The sequence below is a fragment of the Mesoplodon densirostris genome, chromosome 18 (genome assembly GCF_025265405.1).
Source record: "Mesoplodon densirostris isolate mMesDen1 chromosome 18, mMesDen1 primary haplotype, whole genome shotgun sequence".
Classification (NCBI taxonomy): domain Eukaryota; kingdom Metazoa; phylum Chordata; class Mammalia; order Artiodactyla; family Ziphiidae; genus Mesoplodon; species Mesoplodon densirostris.
The window spans coordinates 58,833,432-58,857,419 of NC_082678.1; the positions used below are offsets into that span (position 1 = coordinate 58,833,432).

Here is a 23,988-nt window from a genome sequence, read left to right on the forward strand (position 1 = left end):
CTTATAAGGATCTATAAGATTGCATTTTGGGCCCACCTGCATAAGCCAGGGTAATCTCTCCATCTTAGGATCCTTAATTTAATCAGATCTGCAAGTCTTTTTTTCGGTGGGGGAGAGGGTATATAAGGTAACATTCACAGGTTTCAGGAACATTCACAGGACACAGATGTTTTGGGAGGTATTATCCAGCCTATAATCAGCCACAATCATCCAGATTTATTTTATATTTGCAAACCTGTACAGAACAATCCACCTACCATTGTTGGGATTGAAAGCTAAGTCCAAATTTTCAGTGGTATAAGTAGCTGAAGCTACTTGCACAGAAGCAGAAGTAGGAAACACAAGTATATGAGTACATGATGTATCCTGTGGGGTGTTAAGCTGAGACGTCTGCATGTTTAGAGTGGTGCTTCTTCCAAATACAGAACCAGTTGACACAGAATCTGGAAAGAAAATGAAAGGTATTTTTTCTTTTAATAAATGAAAAATCGATTTTACAAAATATGTAGAAACTTAAGTGCATAAAGAATTAAATCTGATATAAACTAAAGATAGCTAACCTGGCATAATAACAAAAGAGCCTTGGGGTTCCATTGCTACCAAGCAAGCACTGAGAATGCTGGGAGAGTCTGCAGCAGATATACCACACATTCTACACATGTCTTTCAGCCTTTTACTTAGAGACTGCAAGTTTCGACGACTCAGCAAACAGCTCCAATCTGTGGGTATCAACAGTAAAAAAATATATATATCCAAAGTAACAGCATTGTTAACACTGTACAGAACAAAAAGTTAAAACATAATGGTTTTAAACTTAATGTATTCCTCAAGAATCATCATTAAGTCAAAAAACTCTTATTGCTGACTTTACTCAACATCCTTTATCCCAACTTCAATGTACATTAATATCAATTAGGACCTGCTGAACATAGGATGAGTTGCACACTAAGCAGAAAGGGGGAAAAAAATGGAAGATGACAAGAATAGTAGTAATAACACTGATATAAAGTTCCAATATGTCCTTTTAAAATCTGAGTTAAGCCATTTGTGGACTGGACATATGTGGTTCCTCTTTAAAAACACAACAAAAAACTAGATTTTTAGAACCTTTGCATTTTATTCAGTACCTACTCCTAGATATGGTCAGAACAGTATATGAATTAACATAAAACAGAAATTTACCATTCTCCTGCAAAGTACTGCTTACAAACAGCAGAAGCGAGAAGAACTACAATCCTGCAGCCTGTGGATCAAAAACCACATTCACAGAAAGATAGACAAGATGAAAAGGCAGAGGGCTATGTACCAGATGAAGGAACAAGATAAAACCCCAGAAAAACAACTAAAATGAAGTGGAGATAGGCAACCTTCCAGAAAAAGAATTCAGAATAATGATAGTGAAGATGATCCAGGACCTCAGAAAAAGAATGGAGGCAAAGATCATGAAGATGCAAGAAATGTTTTACAAAGACCAAGAAAAATTAAAGAACAAACAAACAGAGAAGAATAATAAAATAAATGAAATGAAAACTGCACTAGAAGGAATCAATAGCAGAATAACGGAGGCAGAAGAACACGTAAGTGACCTGGAAGACAGATGGTGGAATTCACTGCTCCGGAACAGAATAAAGAAAAAAGAATGAAAAGAAATGAAGACAGACTAAGAGACCTCTGGGACAACATTAAACGCACCAACATTCGCTTTACAAGGGACCCAGAAGGAGAAGAGAGAAAGGACCCGAGAAAATATCTGAAGACATTATAGTGGAAAACTTCCCTAACATGGGAAAGGAAATAGCCACCCAAGTCCAGGAAGCACAGCGAGTCCCATACAGGATAACCCCAAGGAGAAACACGCCGAGACACATAGTAATCAAACTGGCAAAAATTAAAGGCAAAGAAAAATTATTGAAAGCAGCAAGGGGAAAACAAAAAATAACATACCAGGGAACTCCCATAAGGTTAACAGCTGATTTCTTAGCAGAAACTCTACAAGCCAGAAGGGAGTGGCATGATATACTTAAAGTGGTGAAAGGGAAGAACCTACAACCAAGATTACTCTATCCAGCAAGGATCTCATTCAGATTCGATGGAGAAATCAAAAGCTTTACAGGCAAGCAAAATCTAAAAGAATTCAGCACCACCAAACCAGCTCTACAACAAATGCTAAAGGAACTTAAGTGGGAAACACAAGAGAAGAAAAGGACCTACAAAAACAAACCCAGAACAATTAAGAAAATCGTCATGGGAACATACATATCGATAATTACCTTAAACGTGAATGGATTAAATGCTCCAACCAAAAGACACAGGCTCGCTGAATGGATACAAAAACAAGACCCATATATATGCTGTCTACAAGAGACCCATTTCAGACCTAGGGACACATACAGACTGAAAGTGAGGGGATGGAAAAAGATATTCCAAGCAAATGGAAATCAAAAGAAAGCTGGAGTAGCAATACTCATATCTGATAAAATAGACTTTAAAATAAAGAATGTTACAAGAGACAAGGAAGGACACTACATAATGATCAAGGGATGAATCCAAGAAGAAGATATAACAATTATAAATATATATGCACCCAACATAGGAGCACCTCGATACATAAGGCAACTACTAACAGCTATAAAAGAGGAAATAGACAGTAACACAGTAACAGTGGGGGACTTTTAACACCTCACTTACACCAATGGACAGATCATCCAAAATGAAAATAAGTAAGGAAACAGAAGCTTTAAATGACACAACAGACCAGATAGATTTAATTGATATTTATAAGACATTCCATCCGAAAACAGCAGATTACACTTTCTCCTCAAGGGCGCACGGAACATTCTCCAGGATAGATCACATCTTGGGTCACAAATCAAGCCTCAGTAAATTTAAGAAAATTGAAATCATATCAAGCATCTTTTCTGACCACAATGTTATGAGATTAGAAATCAATTATAGGGACAAAAAGCCTAAAAAACACAAACACATGGAGGCTAAACAATATGTTATTAAACAACCAAGAGATCACTGAAGAAATCAAAGAGGAAATCAAAAAATACCTAGAGACAAATGACAATGAAAACACGACAATCCAAAACCTATGGGATGCAGCAAAAGCAGTTCTAAGAGGGATGTTTATGGCTATACAAGCCTACCTCAAGAAACAAGAAAAATCTCAAATAAACAATCTAACCTTACACCTAAAGGAACTAGAGAAAGAAGAACAAACAAAACCCAAAGTTAGGGACTTCCCTGGTGGCACAGTGGTTAAGAATCCACCTGCCAATGCAGGGGACATAGGTTCAAGCCCTGGTCTGGGAAGATCCCACATGCCACGGAGCAATTAAGCCCGTGTGCCACAATTACTGACCCTGTGAGCCACAACTACTGAAGCCTGCATGTCTAGAGCCCATGCTACACAACATGAGAAGCCACTGCAATGAGAAGTCATCGCACCACCACAAAGAGTAGCCCCTGCTCACTGAAACTAGAGAAAGCCCATGCACAGCAATGAAGACCCAATGCAGCCAAAAATAAATAAATAAATAATTTTTTAAAAAAACAAAAAAACAAAGTTAGCAGAGGAAAGAAGTCATAAAGATCAGAGCAGAAATAAATGAAATAGAAACAAAGAAAACAATAGCAAAGATCAATAAAACTAAAAGCTGGTTCTTTGAGAAGATAAACAAAATTGATAAACCATTAGCCAGACTCATCAAGAAAAAGAGGGAAAGGACTCAAATCAAAAAAATTAGAAATGAAAAAGGAGAAGTTACAACAGACACCACAGAAATACAAAGCATCCTAAGAGACTACTACAAGCAACTCTATGCCAACAAAATCGACAACCTGGAAGAAATGGACAAATTCTTAGAAAGGTATAACCTTCCAAGACTGAACCAGGAAGAAATAGGAAATATGAAGAGACCAATCACAAGTAATGAAATTGAAACTCTGATTAAAAATCTTCCAACAAACAATGTCCAGGACCAGGTGGCTTCACAGGTGAATTCTATCAAACATTTAGAGAAGAGCTAACACCCATCCTTCTCAAACTCTTCCAAAAAAATTGCAGAGGAAAGAACACTCCCAAATTCATTCCATGTGGCGACCATCACCCTGGTAACAAAAGCAGACAAAGATACTACAAAAAAAGAAAATTACAGACCAATAACACTGATGAATATAGATGCAAAAATCCTCAACAAAATACTAGCAAACAGAATCCAACAACACATTAAAAGGATCACACACCACAATCAAGTGGGATTTATCTCAGGGATGCAAGGATTCTTCAATATATGCAAATCAATCAATGTGCTACACCATATTAACAAATTGAAGAATAAAAACCATATAATCATCTCAATAGATGCAGAAAAAACTTCTGGCAAAATTCAACACCCATTTATGATAAAAACTCTCCAGAAAGTGGGCATAGAGGGAACCTACCTCAACATAATAAAGGCCATATATGACAAGCCCACAGCAAACATCATTCTCAATGGTGAAAAACTGAAAGCATTACCTCTAAGATCAGGAACAAGACAAGGATTGTCCATCCTCACCACTATTATTCAACATAGTTTTGGAAGTCCTAGCCATGGCAATCAGAGAAGAAAAAGAAATAAAAGGAATACAAATTGGAAAAGAAGAAGTAACTGTCACTGTTTGCAGATGACATGATATTGTACATAGAGAGTCCTAAAAATGCCACAGAAAAACTACTAGAGCTAATCAATGAATCTGGTAAAGCTGCAGGATACAAAATTAATGCACAGAAATCTCTTGCATTCCTATACACTAATGATGAAAAATCTGAAAGAGAAATGAAGGAAACACTCCCATTTACCATTGCAACAAAAAGAATAAAATACTTAGGAATAAACCTACCTAGGGAGACAAAAGACCTGTATGCAGACAACTATAAGACACTGATGAAAGAAATTAAAGATGATACCAAGAGATGGAGGGATATACCATGTTCTTGGATTAGAAGAATCAGTATTGTGAAAATGACTATACTACCCAAACCAATCTACAGATTCAATGCAATCCTTATCAAATTACCAATGGCATTTTTTACAGAACTAGAACAAAAAATCTTAAAATTTGTGTGGAGACACAAAAGACCCCGAATAGCCAAAGCAGTCTTGAGGGAAAAAAATGGAGTGGGAGGAATCAGACTCCTTGACTTCAGACTATACTACAAAGCTACAGTAATCAAGACAATGTGGTACTGGCACAAAAACAGAAACACAGATCAATGAATGGAACAAGATAGAAAGCCCAGAGATAAAGCCACACACCTATGGTCAACTAATCTATGACAAAGGAGACAACAATGGAGAAAAGACAGTCTCTTCAATAAGTGGTGCTGGGAAACCTCGACAGCTACATGTAAAAGAATGAAATTAGAACACTCCCTAACACCATACACAAAAATAAACTCAAAATGGATTAAAGACCTAAATGTAAGACTGGACACTATAAAACTCTTAGAGGAAAACATAGGAAGAACACCCTTTGACATAAATCACAGCAAGATCTTTTTTGTTCCACCTCCTAGAGTAATGGAAATAAAAACAAAAATAAACACATGGGACCTAATGAAACTTCAAAGCTTTTGCACAGCAAAGGAAACCATAAACAAGACGAAAAGACAACCCTCAGAATGGGAGAAAATATTTGCAAATGAATCAATGGAGAAAGGATTAGTCTCCAAAATATATAAACAGCTCATGCAGCTCCATATTAAAGAAACAAACAACACAATCCAAAAATGGGGAGAAGACCTACATAGACATTTCTCCAAAGAAGACATACAGATGGCCAAGAAGCACATGAAAAGCTGCTCAACATCACTAATTATTAGAGAAATGCAAATCAAAATTACAATGAGGTATCACCTCACACCAGTTAGAATAGGCATCATCAGAAAATCTACAAACAACAAATGCTGGAGAGGGTGTGGAGAAAAGGAAACCCTCTTGCACTGTTGGTGGGAATGTAAATTGATACAGCCACTATGGAGAACAGTATGGAGGTTCCTTAAAATACTAAAAATAGAATTACCATATGATCCAGCAATCCCAATACTGGGCATATACCCAGAGAAAACCATAATTCAAAGACACACGCACCCCAGTGTTCACTGCAGCACTATTTACAATAGCCAGGTCATGGAAGCAACCTAAATGCCCATTGACAGATGAATGGATAAAGAAGATGTGGTACATATATACAATGGAATATTACTCAGCCATAAAAAGGAATGAAATTGGGTCATTTGGTGAGACGTGGGTGGATCTAGAGACTGTCATACAGAGTGAAGTCAGAAAGAGAAAAACAAATATCGTATATTAACGCATATATGTGGAACCTAGAAAAATGGTACAGATGAACCGGTTTGCAGGGCAGAAGTTGAGACACAGATGTAGAGAACAAACAAACATATGGAAACCAAGGGGGGAAAGCTGTGGTGGGGGTGGGGTGGGGATGGTGGTGTGACGAACTGGGCGATTGGAATTAACATGTATACACTGATGTGTATAAAATTGATGACTAGTAAGAACCTGCTGTATAAAAAAATAAAATTCAAAAAAACACAGAAATTTAAGTATTAAATAATAAAAGCACAATTTTACCTTTTAATTCTCCATGACCAATCCTTCCTAGACGGCCAATTACAACTCTCCATGGCAATGAACTCATTTGTACAAGTCCTAAGCACCACTCCCAAAGTTTCTGCAGACCAAATCTTCTAGCAGATCCTTTTTTCCGGCGGGCCCTGTTGTATGGAATAGAGTCATAAATATTTCTAAAATTCCTATGATGACATTTCGAAAGAGCTCAAATTTGTGAAAAACTGGTCCCTTCATTTTAATGCTTGATATTTTTTACACAAGTCCTAAGCAAGAATATATATAAAATCACAGGTATGGCATGATAGTTTGTATTTTGTTTAATACATATTAAAATATATACTTAAAATTAAAAATTGTCCAAGAACCACCAAAATTCACCAGAAACACTGCTCTATACCAGAGACTGGCACACTTTATCTTTAAAGGGCCAACATCTTAAGCTTTGCAGGCCATCAAGATTCTTCTGCAAGAATTCAACCTGCTGCAGCACTAAAGCAGCCATGCACAATAATTAAACAAATGAGTGTGGCCAGATTTGGCCTATGGCCTGGAGTTTGCCAACCCTTGCTTCATACTTTTTTTTTTTATAAATTTATTTTTATTTCTTTTTGGCTGCGTTGGGTCTTCGTTGCTGCGCACGGGCTTTCTTTAGTTGCAGCGAGCAGGGGCTACTCTTCATTGCGGCACACAGGCTTCTCATTGTGGTGGCTTCTCTTGTTGCGGAGCACGGGCTCTAGGCACACGGGCCCAGTAGTTGTGGTTCGCAGGCTCAGTAGCTGTGGCACACGGGCTTAGTTGCTCTGCGGCATGTGGAATCTTCCCAGACCAGGGCTCGAACCCATGTCCCCTGCATTGGCAGGCAGAATTCTTAACCGTTGCGCCACCAGGGAAGTCCCTTGCTTCATACTTTAAATTGAAGAATATCGAACAAACCCCCCGCCCACTTCCCAGAACAGAACAATGCTGTGTTTTCTGCATGCACGTCCTTTATTAGGCAAGTACATAACATTAAGTGCTCTGTGGCTGAGCAACAGTAGCTACCATTTATTGAGTACTTACTATGTACCAAGCAGTATGTCCAATCAATTTACATGTAATACCTCATTTCATCTTAACAACCCTATAAGGCAGATAAAATTATTTTCCTAATTTTACAGAGAAGTAAGCTACAACTCAGTTGGATAAAGTAATTTTGTCGAGATCATACAGGCAGCAAGTGGCAGGACTGGGATTTGAACCCAGATCTCTATGACTCTAGAGTTGGACCTCTTAACCATCATCTCACTTCTACTTTCAGTAAAATGGCAATACACTATTTTTTTATTGGGAAGGTGGTATTATTCTTCCGCTATTCTCTTTCTCATCCTTCACAGATCAATGTTTCTATATTCTGTTTCTTCAGTGCCACTTTAACCAAAAAATCACTAAGTTTTTTTGCACATAACCAATTTCTGAACTTAAAAGAACAGAACGTTTAGATAATAAAGAAAATAAAGAACAGAACCAAATCTGAAACTTAAAGTTACTTCATGGATTTTTCAGGTTCTCTTAGGCAGTGTTCACTAGCCTTGAAATATGTTATTAGAAGTGTCTATTAAGTGATAATATGAGGCTCATCTTTTATGACCTACTAGTTACAGTCTTCATGAATAACTGGTCATGATACCTAACTACTATCAAGAAGAATTCTAAAAAGAAGGCCACCATTTTCAGAAGACACTCCAACATTTAAAGAGGAAAATTTTCAGTAAAGAAAGTTAACTCACTTTATTAGGGATTATATCTTAGATGGTATATGAGAAAAGTAAATGTTCTAGGATGCCTTACTAGATTTTAATTTGCAGATGGCTTTCTAGTTCCATGTTTCAAAATTTGTTAGGCTAAAATCATTACCTCAAGGTTTATTACACAGAATACAGGGGCTTTAACCTCTTTTGTCTATGTAACCGAGATAATCAAAATTATTTTTGAGTCCGTTAAATTATACAATGTAAATATTCACTACAAAAGAAATGAAAAGCACCTACAATCCCAAGACTTAATACTTTAATATATATACCTTCCAAACCATTTTCTATTCATTAAAAATGAAACATAATGTGCGTGTATGAATTTTTTTTCAAGGGATGATACAATGATACATTTAAGGAAATAAAAGTACCTATTTGGGACATCGATGTTAATGATACAAGTTTCTAAAAGTTCTCCATATAGATCTGTGCAAGATGCAAGAATCCATCTTTGATCATGTGATAAACAGTAGCCCACGAAAAGAACATTGTATTTCTGTCCAGCTTCTCCAAATGTTTCTCCTAGCTCTGTCTGTTTATCCTTCACTGGAGCCAGAATAAAAGGAGGTGTATAAAGTCGAATACACTCTGGTCTCTGTAAAGTAAAAAATTAAGTTACTATGGTACTATACAATCACAGAAAAATCTTTTATTGAAAATAAAGATAGGGACTTCTCTGGTGGTGCAGTGGTTAAGAATCCGCCTGTCAATGCAGGGGACATGGGTTTGAGCCCTGGTCCAGGAAGATCCCACATGCCACAGAGCAACTAAGCCCGTGAGCCACAACTACTGAGCATGCATGCCACAACTACTGAAGCCCATGGGCCTAAGCCCGTGCGCTGCAACGACAGGAGGCACCGCAATGAGAAGCCCACGCACTGCAACGAAGAGTAGCCCCTACTCGCCGCAACTAGGCAAAGCCCATGCGCAGTTACGAAGACCCAACGCAGCCAAAAATAAATTAATTTTTTTTAAAAAAGGAAAGAAGGATATAGTATATCTACCCATTATAAGATAAATGGAAGATGAGAGCTAATCAGAGACTTGCACTTAGTTTTGCATAAAATCATAAAATGTAGTCATTCAATAACTTTGGTAATGGAAAACATACTTACATCAGGACTTTTAAGAGCAGTTTCCATGGCTAAACCTGGACCAAAACCAGTCAATGTTTTCACATTGGTTGACGTTGGAAGTGGTCTCCGACACTGGGTAAAGGCCGAAAAAGCCAGGGATTTTAAATGCTGGGTATAGATTTGTCTATCTTCATGCTTCACAGGTTGCAACAGGTACTGACAGGGAACAATCTAAGAATTACAGGCAAATATTACAAATGTTAAACTTTCCACAAGAGAATAAAAAGAACAGTGAGTCTAAAACTCTAAACATTTTATTAGAAAATTTAAACAAAACATAATTAAAATGATAATCTAAAGAATGATATTTTCTTATTATATAGATTTTTAGTGAATACTCCATTTTATTAATAAGCTACGTAAAAATCTTTAAACATTTCTACATAGCAGTTATACTGATCAATACTGCCATTGACTGCCATAGTCCTGTTGTAGTCTATAAAGAATCATTCAAATTCTCTGCATACAACTTAATATGGTTAATTTCTCTCTACTTCTAGTTTGTAACCTCTTATTTAGAACTCTAGTTTATATAAGTCCATTCTTTCCCTATTTAAGCTTATAAATTTAAAAATTCGTTTATAAAAGTAACACGGGAGAGATATTTAACATACTTAATGTGATCTTTTAATTCTCTATTCTTACTGTTGTATGACTGCAAGTTTATCTTTTATAAACTAAGATTTCTATTACAATATCATTTATAGTAAAGTCAATATAATAGAACCTGGCCTTTAGAAAATCAATGTGGATACAGAATAGTAACTTTGAAACTTCTTATCAACATCAACTGTTTTAAATAAATTTAATTTATAACATTTATCATTCTCACCTGTACAGAAACAGTGCTCTTAACATGAGGAGGAAGAGTCTGGACCATTTCCAGAAAACATCGAAGTAACCCCAAAGTCCATACATTAGAAGAATTAGTGCTCTCATCTTTGTTTTCATATGTAAAAGGATCAATTATATAAACAACAATTGCAGGTGGATAAGTGATTGCATGTGAATCACCATCTGTGGGGATGCCCACTTTGTCCCGATCCATTGTGCTAAAATTTGAAGTAGAAATAAGACAGTTAGGGAAAAAGTTCTCCTGTACCTTCTCGGAATAGCATCAAAGCAGGTTCTTAATACCCTTTTCCCTTTTTTTGGGGGGGGGGGCATGTGGTGTTGAGAGCCTCTCTAAAAATGAGGGACATCTTTCTCTCCAAAGAGAACCATAAAAAGTTCACAATTTGATGGTGTACAAAGACCCTTGGCATTTAGAGGTCTTGAATTAAAAAGAAGAAACAGAATTCTTAAAACCGCATAGCATCAGAAATGTCAGAGAGCTTAGTGCTTACGTGATAAAACTGAGACCAAGATAAGTTAAATGAGCTGCCCAGGATCACAAGGCTGGCTAGAGGCAGAGCCAGACCAAACAGAAACCAAGTCTCCAGACCTAGTCAATGTGCTATTACATGTTTAGAATATACATATTCATTCCATACTTCCTAACTTCAGTGGTGATTAAGCTTCATTCTTTGATGGTGATATGATTTTTTAAAACTCCAAATCTATTTAGATGTTCAAAATGGAAGATCTAGCTGGGTAATTAAGAGTTTGTTTTTAATCACATATAAGTATAACTTTGGGCAAAACTGCATCTGGGTAGCTGAAAGATATAACCAAGCTTAGGCTAACTTAATCTATAAATTGAGAGGGAATACCTTCTTCATAAAAGTAATAAAGAGAGCTGTCACCATCACTGTTGTCGTTATAAATAACTTAAGTGGAAGCATTTTGTAAAGAGCATAATATACATTATATCCTATTGCTCCCACTCTACAGATAAGAAAACATGCTCAAAAACGTTAGGTAACTTTCCTAAAGTGACATAGCCAGTCAACGACAGATTCAAATCCTGGTACAACTCTTATGCCTCTGAACAGGGTCATTCAATAGTGACTTCTAAATCACTGGAATGATTTGCATAGGCAAATCTACTTGACAGTTATGTCACAGAACAGATTCAAACATCACAGGATAGTTAAACTAAATGGTTTTTAAGGTCTTCATTCCCACCCTGAGACTCTATGATAAAGACTTTATGAAGAGTCTTCATTATAATTTTATAGGTTAAATATTCGACATTATAAAAACTAAAATTTCAAGGATAAGATCAAAGGCTCTTTATGTTATTTGGACAAGAAACAGCATATATTTATATTTCTGCAAAGGTTGGTATATTTAAATATACCTTTCAGACACATCAGGATGTGGCTGAGTGGGAATCGAAGACGACTCTCCAGAAATCCCAGCTGTTTGTAGAGCTGATGGTGGTTGCCCTCCTAGCTGTCCATTCTGAACTGTACTTGCTTGTGTAGACATGGATCCCGCAACACTACTGTTCATACTGCCAAAGGGTGGAAATGAAGGTAGTTTATTTGATGACATTCCACTATTCAAGTTGGAGGATGATGAAGATGAAGCTGAGGTTGTGGTCAAAGTTGAGTTAGCTGTAGCAACTGAAGAAGACATAGCAACACCTGAAGTCATTGTCACAGTGCTGCTCGCTGTAGATGCTAGGGTGGCAGATGGAGTATTAGCATTTCCAGTACTTGTCATCTGAGGTGGAGTAATCAAAGGCTGACTTGTAGGGGCAACTAAATTTGGCTGGGAAAGCAGAGAGCTGTCCAATGGCTGGGAAGCAAGGTAAGGACCTAAAGACAATAAAAACAGGATATTTAATTCTTTATTTCACTGATTGGTTCTTTATTTAATCTACTATGTGAATAATAATTTCTAGTTTATACTCTTTTGGTGATTACCCTCCCCTTAATTTGCCTGCTAACAGTGTAGCAAACACTAGCTTTCTATTTCCCCTACAAAGTGAAAAAAATTTTTAAATGGAATTGAAAAATAAACCAGTTTATACAAAATAAATAAATGGTTTCCATGAAATATAATAAAATTCTATTTTGTAGGCATAATTAATTAAATAAAAATAACAGTATCTAGCAAATTTTCATTAAACCATTCAACAAGTCCCTAGGTCACAAGTTGAATAGTGACTATACTGGGAGCTAATTAAATATAAAATGGAGGAATGTTATGGGGTTCAAATTATAGGAATGTCTAATGAGGTTCAATGTTTTGGTTCTGTGTCTCTTTGGATTAAGTCTAAAGTTAAGTCCACTGATATTTAATTCAAGGTTGTTAAAAGCAAGTCTTCAATAGCTGTCATTTTCTTAATTCCAACAAAGAACTGTCTCTGTGTTGTAGAGGGAACTAAAGTTGTTTTACCTCTAAACCATTAACAACAAATCAAAAATCTTAATTTTAATAAACTTCAATAAAAACACAAATCTTCCTACTTGATGGGATCCCTATTTTGGTGATCAACAAACTTCTTCTGTAAAGGATCAGATAGTAAATATTTTTGCCTTTCCAAGTTACACAGTCTCTGTCACAACGACTCAGCTCTGATCTTGTAGCATAAAAGAAGCCACAGACATCTGTAAATAAATGAGCATGGCTGTGTTGCATTAAAATATTATTTACAAAAAGCTGGTGGACTGGGTCATACTTTGCTAAAATGACCTTATACAATAAATACAAATTCAATACCTAGGTCATATCTGCAGACTTGTGCATAAAGCTTGAGTTTAGAAAATGCTTCACTGTTACCATCAGCTGCCTGAGAAAACCATTCTGCTACCAACTTTTCTGATAGTTTCTTTGATGCAGTAGATCCAACTCTCATGATCCCATCCGTCAATAGTCGAGAAATAGGTCTATGTTGACCCAATCGACAAGACTACAAATACAGACATAGAAATCAGAATTAGTGAGTTTGCTATAGTTTTTTAGTTCATATCATAAAATAAAGGATTTAAGCTATTTAAAAATAAGCTTTATCATTTATAATTAACATTTGCAATAATAGTATCAAGGTGAAATGGTGCCACAGGTCTTTTTACTTTTCTACATTAGAAATCCATTGAATTTCTATCAAAATTAAAATATCTCCAATGAAATAAAACACCTAGATAATAACAGCACTAGAACCATGTAGTTTGAATAACGAAAACTTGCAGAATACAGAAATAACTGAGCATGAATATGCAGTCATTTTAAGTTGTACATCCATCCCAATTCATGTATATAAATGCATTATCCAGCTCTCCCTCCAATTCTGCAGGCCACTAACGTTTGTTACAGGAAGCCCAATCTCAAACAGGTTTGCAACACTGGATTAAGAAAGTTTAGACAGGGCCTCCCTGGTGGCGCAAGTGGTTAAGAGTCCGCCTGCCGATGCAGGGGATACGGGTTCGTGCCCCGGTCTGGGAGGATCCCATATGCCGCGGAGCGGCTGGGCCCGTGAGCCATGGCCGCTGGGCCTGCGCATCCGGAGCCTGTGCTCCGCAACGGGAGAGGCCACAACAGTGAGAGGCCCACATACCGCAAAAAGAAAAAAAAAAAAAAAAAAAAAAAAAAAAGAAAGTTTAGACAAAGGATTTCTTTACTGTAAGACTTTCAAAGGCTTTAATAATCTAACATGTATAGTGAATCCCTAAAAGGTAAATAGATACAAAATGTGTCCCCAAACCTATCTAACTAAGGAACTTTTTTCTGGGAAGATTTTGCAGGACTAGTGTTCTAAATAACACTCTCTGGAAATATTTACTTTTACAAAACACACTACAGATACCTTGCAATTAAAGTTAAGTAGAACATTAATGAGGAGCTAAACCAGCACAAACTAACGATTCAAATTGTAAAAGAAACTAAATTTTAAACACTAGATTTCCAAGCATTTGTGGGAAAAGGGAGATACCGTTGGCCCTTCGTATCCTTAGGTTCTGCATCCACAGATTCAACCAACCATGGATCAAAAATATTAAAAAAAAAAAAAAAATCCAGGAAGTTCCAAAAAGCAAAACTTGAATTTGCCATGTCTGCAACTATTTACATAGCATTAGGTATGTAATGCTATGTAAATATCTATAAGTAATCTAGAGATGATTTAAAGTATAAGGGAGGATGTGTATAGATTATATACAAACACTATGCCTTTTTTTTTTTTTTTTTTCTTTTTGCGGTATGTGGGCCTCTCACTGTTGTGGCCTCTCCCGTTGCGGAGCACAGGCTCCGGATGCGCAGGCCCAGCGGCCATGGCTCACGGGCCCAGCCGCTCCGCGGCATATGGGATCCTCCCAGACCGGGGCACGAACCCGTATCCCCTGCATCGGCAGGCGGACTCTTAACCACTTGCGCCACCAGGGAGGCCCCACTATGCCATTTTATATAAGATTGAGCAGCCATAAATTTTGGTGTCTGCAAGGGGTCCTAGAACCAACACCCTGAGGATATTCAGGAACGACTATAAAATGAAGTTTAAGACTGTATGTTCCAGGGTACTTAAAATTTATAATCATTGTACTCAATGATGGATACAACATGAGAATTATAACTTAAAAGACCAGCCAAGAATTTCAGAAATAAAATGGATCTTAGAGAGGCCTATCATAGCTTTATTTTACATATGAGCAAAGTAAGGCCTAGTGTCTAAACCTGAGGTCCTAGAGAATCAAGACTAGAATTTTTATAAATGTAATTTTTCCCCGGCCATTTACAATGTTACCCTTTGTTTCAGAAAAAGATTATCTTAAATGGGACATACATGCTCTCAACGGTTTTCCCCCAGTATGGCAATTTCCACGGTGACACATGGCGCACACATCTAACAAAGGGTCTGGCTCAAAGCTGTAAAGAATGTAACTGGCTTGTATGAGAACTAAACATCTAGTCTGACATTGTTATTATTCTTTACCAATCAACTGAAATATCCAGTATATTTTATATATAAACATACAAGTCATAAGGTAGTTTTAAAACGACACCTCTTTTTAAGCACCTACCTCATATATTGCAGTAAGATCTCTAAAAAAGCTTTTGGCTCCATTTAACAAGGCTTCATTTTCTGGACACAGTACAACATAGGCTATATCTCTTTGAGATCCATAGGGTTCCAGCATAAGTCTCTCCCAATAAGGGAGAGCAAATGGAGAAAGCACCAGAAAATCAAAATCATAACCCAACAAAAACGTGGGGATTGGCAGTGGTTCTGGGGATTCATCAGTTCCTAAATAAGAAAAGGCATATTTTAAGAAAAGATTTAAAAGAAGAACATTTATTTTTATATATTATTTTTAGAATATTTTAAAATTTTATTTATTTTTGGCTATGTCAGGTCTTAGTTGCGACATGCAGGATCTTCGTTGAGGGTTCTTTCGTTGCAGCGTGCGGGCTCAGTAGTTGCGGTGCGCAGGCTTAGCTGCCCCTCGGCATGTGAGATCTTAGTTCCCCAACCAGGGATCGAACCCGTGTCCTCTGCACTGGAAGGCAGATTCTTTACCACTGGACCACCAAGGAAGTCCCAAGAGGAACACTTAAATGTCAAGAGTTAGTGTAGTCATTATTATGAGTAAAAATATTTAATTAAAGACAAAAATACCTAAAAGCCAATGATTGAGACTTCCAGTTAGGAATTTGCTAAATGACCTTTTATAAAATATGTGACTTATACCTTCACTTAAATGTAAAAAAATTAATTAGAACGAAAAACTTATTACTACAAAAGATATGGGAGGGTTTAAAAAAAATTATATTAGTTTCAGGTGTACAACATAGTGATTTGATATTTTTATACATTATGAAATAATGACCACAATAAGACCAGTTTCCATCCATCACCATACAAAGTTGTTATAACATTACTGACTACATTCCCCATGTGTATATTACATCCCCATGATTTATTTATTTTACAGTTGGAAGTCGGTACCTCTTTTTTTTTTTTTTTTTTTTTTTGCGGTACGCGGGCCTCTCACTGTTGTGGCCTCTCCCGTTGCGGAGCACAGGCTCCGGACGCGCAGGCTCAGCGGCCATGGCTCACGGGTCCAGCCGCTCTGCAGCATGTGGGATCTTCCCGGACCGGGGCACGAACCCGTGTCCCCTGCATCGACAGGCGGACTCTCAACCACTGCGCCACCAGGGAAGCCCAGAAGTCTGTACCTCTTAATCACCTTCACCTATATCGTCATCATTTTATTTTGAATAAACTCAGACTGGGGAAAGCCTTTTTAAGCATAATGTAAAACCTGTCCATTTAAAAACTGATTAATCTGACAACATAAATTTTAAATTTTGGCATGAAAAAAACACTATAAACAAAGCCAAACAATTAACAATAAATTGGAAAAAAGATTTGCAATGTGTATAACAAAAGGTTAATTTCCTTACCATAGAAAGGGGACCTATAAATCCGTAAGGAATTGATCAACATCCTAACAGAAAAACAGGTAAAGGATATGAACAAAGTCCAGAGAAACAGAAATACCTCTTATACATAAAAAGATGCTCAATCTCATTAAGAGCAAGGAATTTAAAATAATTAATAGCAAACAATTATAACATTTACTATGTGCTAGGTAATGTTCAAAGATCTTTACATGTATTCACTCATTTAATCCCCACAAAAACCATGAAGCAGATACTAATATCAACCTTATTTTAGAGATGAAAAAGCACGAATAGAGACGTTGAACAACATGTCCAGTATCACATAAGAAGTGGCAGAGGTGGGATTTAGAATCTAGGAAATCTACCCTCAAAGTCTGTACTAGTCTACCTCTCAAACTATAATGAAACAAACCACTTTCTCCCATCTATTCAGCACCCTACTGGCAAGGGTTTGGGGAAACAAGCATTTTATTGGTGGGAGTTTAAACCACTATCAGAGACAGTAATTTGGCAAAATATATATTTTAAAATGTACACATGCTTTAAGCCAGGGATTGTGTGCATTCTAGAATAGCTGTAATGATAATGATGCAAACAATGTATAAATCCATAAACAGTAGACTGGTAAAATAACATATGTATAGAACAATGGAATATATGCAGCCATTAAAAAAAAAAAAGCTCCTATGTACTGAACAGTAAGGTGCAGAATTCTGTGTGTGTCTACTATTTTGGCTTCAAAAAGAACGTAAAAATATTATAACAATAAATGCTGGAGAGGGTGTGGAGAAGAGGGAAACCTCCTACACCGTTGGTGGGAATGTAAATTGGTACAACCACTATGGAGAACAGTATGGAGGTTCCTTAAACAGAACTACCATATGATCCAGCAATACCACTCCTGGGCATATATCTGGAGGAAACCATAATCTGGAAGGATACATGCACCCCAATGTTCACTGCAGCACTATTTACAATAGTCAAGACATGGAAGCAACCTAAATGTCCATCGACAAAGGAATGGATAAAGAAGATACAGCACGTATGTAAAATGGAATATTACTCAGCTATTAAAAAAAAGAATGAAATAATGCCATTTGAATCAACATGGATGGACCTAGAGATTATCATACTAAGTAAGTCAGAGAAAGACAAATATATGATATCACTCATATATGGAATCCAATTTTAAAAAAAAACATGGAAATGAACTTATTCACAAAACAGAAACAGACCTACAGATATAGAAAAAAAAACTTATGGTTACCAAAGGGGAAATGTGGCGGGGAGGGATAAATCAGGAGCTTGGGATGAACATACACACGCACTACTAGTATATAAAATAGACAGCCAACAAGGACCTACTGTATAGCACAGGAAACCCTACTCAATATTCCGTGACGATCTATATGAGAAAAGAAACTAAAAAGGAATGAATATATGTATATGTATAACTGAATCACTTTGCTGTACACCTGAAACTAACACAACATTGTAAATCAACTATACTCCAATAAAATTGAAATATTTTTTAAAAGTAGAATACATATATAAAAATACTATAATTAAACTGCATTTTTCACTGAATATCAAGTTTTTTTAAATGAAATTTGAATTATTCAGCCATTAATAAAAGGAGGAAAAGGAAAATATGAGCAAATCATCTACTACTTCTGTACATAATGCATTCTAAAACCATGCAAAAAAAGTCAAGGACGTCAGAATAAAAACTATTATTCCACATATATTTTAAAAGTTCCAATTACATCCCACCTTTCAGAGACACTCTTTTTTGTTTTTTGGGGTTTTTTAAAATTTTATTTATTTTTGGCTGTGTTGGGTCTTCACTGCTGAGCGTGGGCTTTCTCTAGTTGCGGCGAGTGGGGGCTACTCTTCGTTGCGGTGCGCGGGCTTTTCATTGCAGTGGCTTCTCTTGCTGCGTAGCACAGGCTCTAGGTGTGTGGGCTCCAGTAGTTGCAGTACTCAGGCTCAGCAGTTGTGGCTCGTGGGCTCTAGAGCACAGGCTCAGTAGTTGTGGCGCATGGGCTTAGTTGCTCCTCAGCATGTGGGATCTTCCCAGACCAGGGATCAAACCCGCGTCCCCTGCATTGGCAGGCGGATTCTTAACCACTGCACCACCAGGAAAGTCCCCAATCTTTTTTGGGTTTTTTCCCCCAGAGATAATCTTCAACAGATAGTTCAAGCATTTTGAATGTTCCTTCCATTACAGTTGACCATAAATCTACTATTTACCATACTGAGAGTACTCATTTGCTACTCTTGTCACAACTGGCAAATTTCTGTCTTTGTTCTTTTTTTTTTTTTTTTTTTAATGAAGACCTTGGGGCCTTTTATCACTAGTATTACCCTCTCTTTTTTACCCCATTTTTCATTCAATTTTGTAAAATAGTAACTTACAAGAAAAGTCGTGTTTCAGTCTTTATTTGGCAGTATGATTCTTTCTTCACATAAAATCTTACTGGTCAGTAAAATATGTAAAAACAAGCTGTTCTTTCTGAAGTGGGATTGGAGAACCCAATAAAGTGAATGCTGAAAACGTTCAAAGTAAGGAAGGCTAAGATTGACCACACTGGCCTTACGTCAAGCATACGCCACCAAAATATTTAAAGATAAATGTGCTTATTAAAGTTGGGCAAAGAAACTGAGGAATGATATAAAATAAGTCAATACACATTACTATAAATTACTTACCATAAGAGCCTCGGCCAGCCATCTTATGAAATTGTTGCCAAGTGAGAGGACCTTGAACCCCCCAAGGCCTTACTGTTCTTTTTTTCTGAATAGCATCCTGAAGAACTGGCTGAAGAGATAGAAGCATTCGAAGTATATCTTGTGAGCACTGCATACTCACATCTACAACCATTAAAAAAAAAAAAAAAAGAATAAGAATTGCTATTGTCAACACAAAAATTTTTATGATAACAAGACACCTGGGGAAGTTTAGCTCTTCATCACCAAGATTAAGCATCTGCTTGTGTAGAGAACTATAGCAAGTTCTATCTAAAGTGATCTGTAGAAATGGTTTTTCTAGGTATTTAAAACCAAGAAGAGGGCCTCCCTGGTGGCGCAAGTGGTTGAGAGTCCGCCTGCCGATGCAGGGGATACGGGTTCATGCCCCGGTCTGGGAGGATCCCATATGCCGCGGAGCGGCTGGGCCCGTGAGCCATGGCCGCTGAGCCTGCGCGTCCGGAGCCTGCGCGTCCGGAGCCTGTGCTCCGCAACGGGGGAGGCCACAACAGTGAGGGGCCCGCATACCGCAAAAAAAAAAAAAAAAAAAAAAAAAAAAAAACAACCAAGAAGAGACAATAAAAGTTATTGTAACTCGTCTTCATAAAAAGTCATTCATTAGCTCATTGATCAATTTATAAATTAATCAAATAAATTTCTTCCTTTTTCCATTTATTTTGGTTGTTTTATCTATTTATTTATTTAGACTGTGCAGCTCAGCACGCAGGATCTTAGTTCCCCTACCAGGGATCAAACCCGTGCCCCCTGCAGTGGAAGCGCAGAGTCTTAACCACTGGACTGCCAGGGAAGTCCCTATTTTGGTTGTTTTTGGTGCTTATAGGTATCTTACTAGAAAGAACTTTGCCTCACACAGAAATGAGTTATAAATTATGCACCTTCATTACCACCAGTTTGGTAAAATGACCAGATGGACAAGACTGGTTACAATGATTAAAGCTTAACTTGTGAAAAATAGTAGACTGTAACAACTCTGAAGTATACAACTTGTACAGTAACAGATAAACTTGTTCATACTGCTAAAAAGTGTGGTAATATCCGAAGATATTTTATTAACCTAGACGTAATAGATTTACAGATTATCAGATTATTATGACCTACATTTCTGACCAACTATCAGGATGGATATGGAGGGTGTTGCTCTTAAATGTCAAATGGCTTTTTAAAAAACCATGAAATATTACTGATATAAGTAATCTGTCCCTCCATTATGGTTCAGCTGTATCATTAAACCTGTTTGAGCACTCTGTTACGTTAAATCATTCAACTTTAATTATTATTATTATTGCCTAATTTATTTCTTGTTTTAATTCCCTATATCTAAATAGTATACAGAATCAGAAATAATTTAATTTCAGATATAATGCTTAATCACTACTATGTTTAAATAAACTATTATATACATAATAGAATACTAGTCATTAAAAGTGATAACAGAGCTATTTGGAATGGACTAATGACTAATACACTAATAAATAAAAAAACAGGTTTTAAAACTATCTATGGAAGATAATTTTACACAAATAGAACTATGTGTATTCATATGTGAGTATTTACATAAAAGCTAGAAAAAGTTGTCATTGGCTAAGGTTGTTTATCATAATCAAATGGGGAACTTTAAAAAAACATATACACAGAGCTTACCCTGAGAAATTCTCATCTGAGTGAAGCTCAGGAAACTACAGTTTGATTTTAATTCAGAGAGATTCCCATAGATACTCTTTCATTCTTAAAAAATATATATTTAATGAAGACCTACTATGGGTCAGGAATTATGCTATTAGCTGCTGGGAATACTGTGTAAATAAATTCTTATTCATGTCTTCAGGGATCTTACAATCTTGTGGAGGAGAATGCATGAAAAATAATATAATTGTATATTATGACAAGTGCCTCTATGCTGAGATCTGGTGGAAAGCAATGGTTTTTAGAATATATAATGATTTTTAAGAGTGATCATGAAGGACAGATATATAGATCAATAGAAGTAAACATCCAGAAATAAAACTTTACATTTACAGTCAACTGATTTTTTTTTTTTTTTTTTTTTTTTTTTTTTGCAGTACGCAGGCCTCTCACTGCTGTGGCCTCTCCCGTGGCGGAGCACAGGCTCCGGACGTGCAGGCTCAGCAGCCATGGCTCATGGGCCCAGCTGCTCCACGGCATGTGGGATCCTCCCAGACCGGGGCACGAACCCGTGTCCCCTGCATCGGCAGGCGGACTCTCAACCACTGCGCCACCAGGGAAGCCCTACAGTCAACTGATTTTTGACAAAGGTGCCAAGACAATTTAATGGGGAAAGATAACCTTTTCAACAAATGGTTCTAGGACAACTGGATATCCACATGCAAAGGAATGAATTTGGAATCCCTTCCTTATGTTATATACAAAAGTTAATTCAGAATGGATTATAGAGCTAAATATAAGTGCTAAAACTATAAAACTCTTAGAAAAAAACACAGAAGTAAATCTTCATGACTTAGGATTAGGTAAAGCCTTTTTAGACATGAAACCAAAAGTACAAACAACAAAATAGAATAATACACTGAACTTCATCAAAATTAAAAACTTTTCTGCTTCAAATGATACCATCAAGAAAGTGAAAAGACAACCCAGAGAACAGAAGAAAATATGTGCAAATCATAATCTGATAAGGAACTTGTATCCAGAAGATATAAAGAACACTTATAACTCAATAATGAAAAAACAAAAAACCTAATTTAAAAATGGGCAAAGTATCTGAAAAGACATTTCTCCAAAGAAGAAAGAGAAATGGGCAATAAGCACATGAAAAGATGCTCAACTTCATTAGTCATTAGGCAAATGCAAATCAAAACCACAATAAGATAATACTTCACAACCCAATAAGATGATTATAATAATAAAACACACAAGGACAAGTCTTAATTAGGATATGGAAAAAGTGGAACCCTCACACATTGCTGATGAGAATGTAAAATGGTGCAGCTGCTTTAGAAAACAGTCTTGCAGTTCCTCAAAAGGTAAAACAGAGTTATCAAGTCCACCCAAGAGTAATAAAAACGTATGTTTACACAAAAACTGGTACACATATGTTCACAGTACCATTATTCATATCAGCCAAAGAGTGGAAACAGTCCAAATGTCCATGAATAGACGAATGGGTAAATAAATTGTGGGATGCTCATAAATGGAATATTATTTGGCAATAAAAACAAGTGAAGTACTAACACATGCTACAACATGGATAAATATTGAAAACATTATTCTAAGAAAAAGAAGTCAGTCACAAAAGACCATATAGGATATGATTTTATTTATATGAAATATATAAAAGAGGCAAATCTACAGAGACAGAAAGTACACTGGTGGTTGCCTAGTGCTGGGAGGGAGTGGTTGGAGGAAAATGGGGAGTGATTGCTAATAAACATGGGATTCCTTTTGTGGATGATGAAAATGTTCTAAAATTGATTGTGGTGATGGCTACACAACTCTGTGAATACTAAAAACCATTTAATTGTACACTTTAAATGAACTGATGGTATGTCAACAAAGTTGCTTAAAAATGAGTGATCATGGAGTGGTGTAATGATGGGGATGGGCAAAAATTGGGGGCAATCTTTACTTCTACTTTTCTGTATTGTTTAGATTCTTAACTTTCTTTTCAGCAAATATGTATTTTTTATAATTGGAAAAAAGCTTTTTCTATCTTGAGAAAAATAAACATTACCACTAAATTATACAAACTACAGTTTGTAGACTTTTAATTCCTTCAAACAAATATTTCAACACCTTGGACATCTATATGCCAGGCACTGTTCTAGGTACTTGGACATATCAACAAACAAACAAAATAGACAAAAACCCTTTCGCTTGAACAGAACTTGCATAGGCTGAACTTAATGGAGAGATAATTAATCAATAAATTATACAGTATATTAGAAGGTAATAAGCAAACACTACAGGGAAAAAAAAAAAAAAAAGGAGCAGAACGGAGAAGATGACTTCCGACCAAATTTAAAAAGACAAGAGAGTTACCCACGTAAATACTTGGAAGAACAGTGTCCCAGGCAGAGGAGACAATCAGGGCAAAGGTCCTAATATAGGAGCTTGGTACTATTTTATGAAGCTGTTATAATTTAATGCGAAAGTATTCCAATATTGCCCATTTAGGTTTTGCAGCATTATTTGTTTGAATGTTGAAATTTTAAATTGAAATATAAAGATATTTCTTTTTTGTTTTGAATTATTTTCTCAATATAAATTCTTAGGATGAAATTCATCTTTATGGCGGCAGAGTAACCTGTTTACATCCATCTTTATTGTTATAGAAAAAATGCACACAAGGTTAACAACTCAATATTTTCTATTACTTGGCAGATA

General features: G+C 36.5%; 1 protein-coding gene across 1 annotated transcript in view; it reads right to left on the reverse strand.

The window, feature by feature from the left end:
- MED13 (mediator complex subunit 13) overlaps window positions 1-23,988 on the reverse strand; it is a 99,948-nt gene that overhangs the window by 14,431 nt on the left and 61,529 nt on the right. The window contains exons 17-26 of the mRNA XM_060080439.1: window positions 19,573-19,734; window positions 15,477-15,700; window positions 13,183-13,372; window positions 11,813-12,275; window positions 10,403-10,622; window positions 9,550-9,741; window positions 8,806-9,029; window positions 6,645-6,787; window positions 561-719; window positions 258-443 (exon numbers count right to left, since the gene is read on the reverse strand). Coding sequence (XP_059936422.1) covers window positions 258-443; window positions 561-719; window positions 6,645-6,787; window positions 8,806-9,029; window positions 9,550-9,741; window positions 10,403-10,622; window positions 11,813-12,275; window positions 13,183-13,372; window positions 15,477-15,700; window positions 19,573-19,734 — 2,163 coding nt within the window. The remainder of the gene's footprint in view (window positions 1-257; window positions 444-560; window positions 720-6,644; window positions 6,788-8,805; window positions 9,030-9,549; window positions 9,742-10,402; window positions 10,623-11,812; window positions 12,276-13,182; window positions 13,373-15,476; window positions 15,701-19,572; window positions 19,735-23,988) is intronic.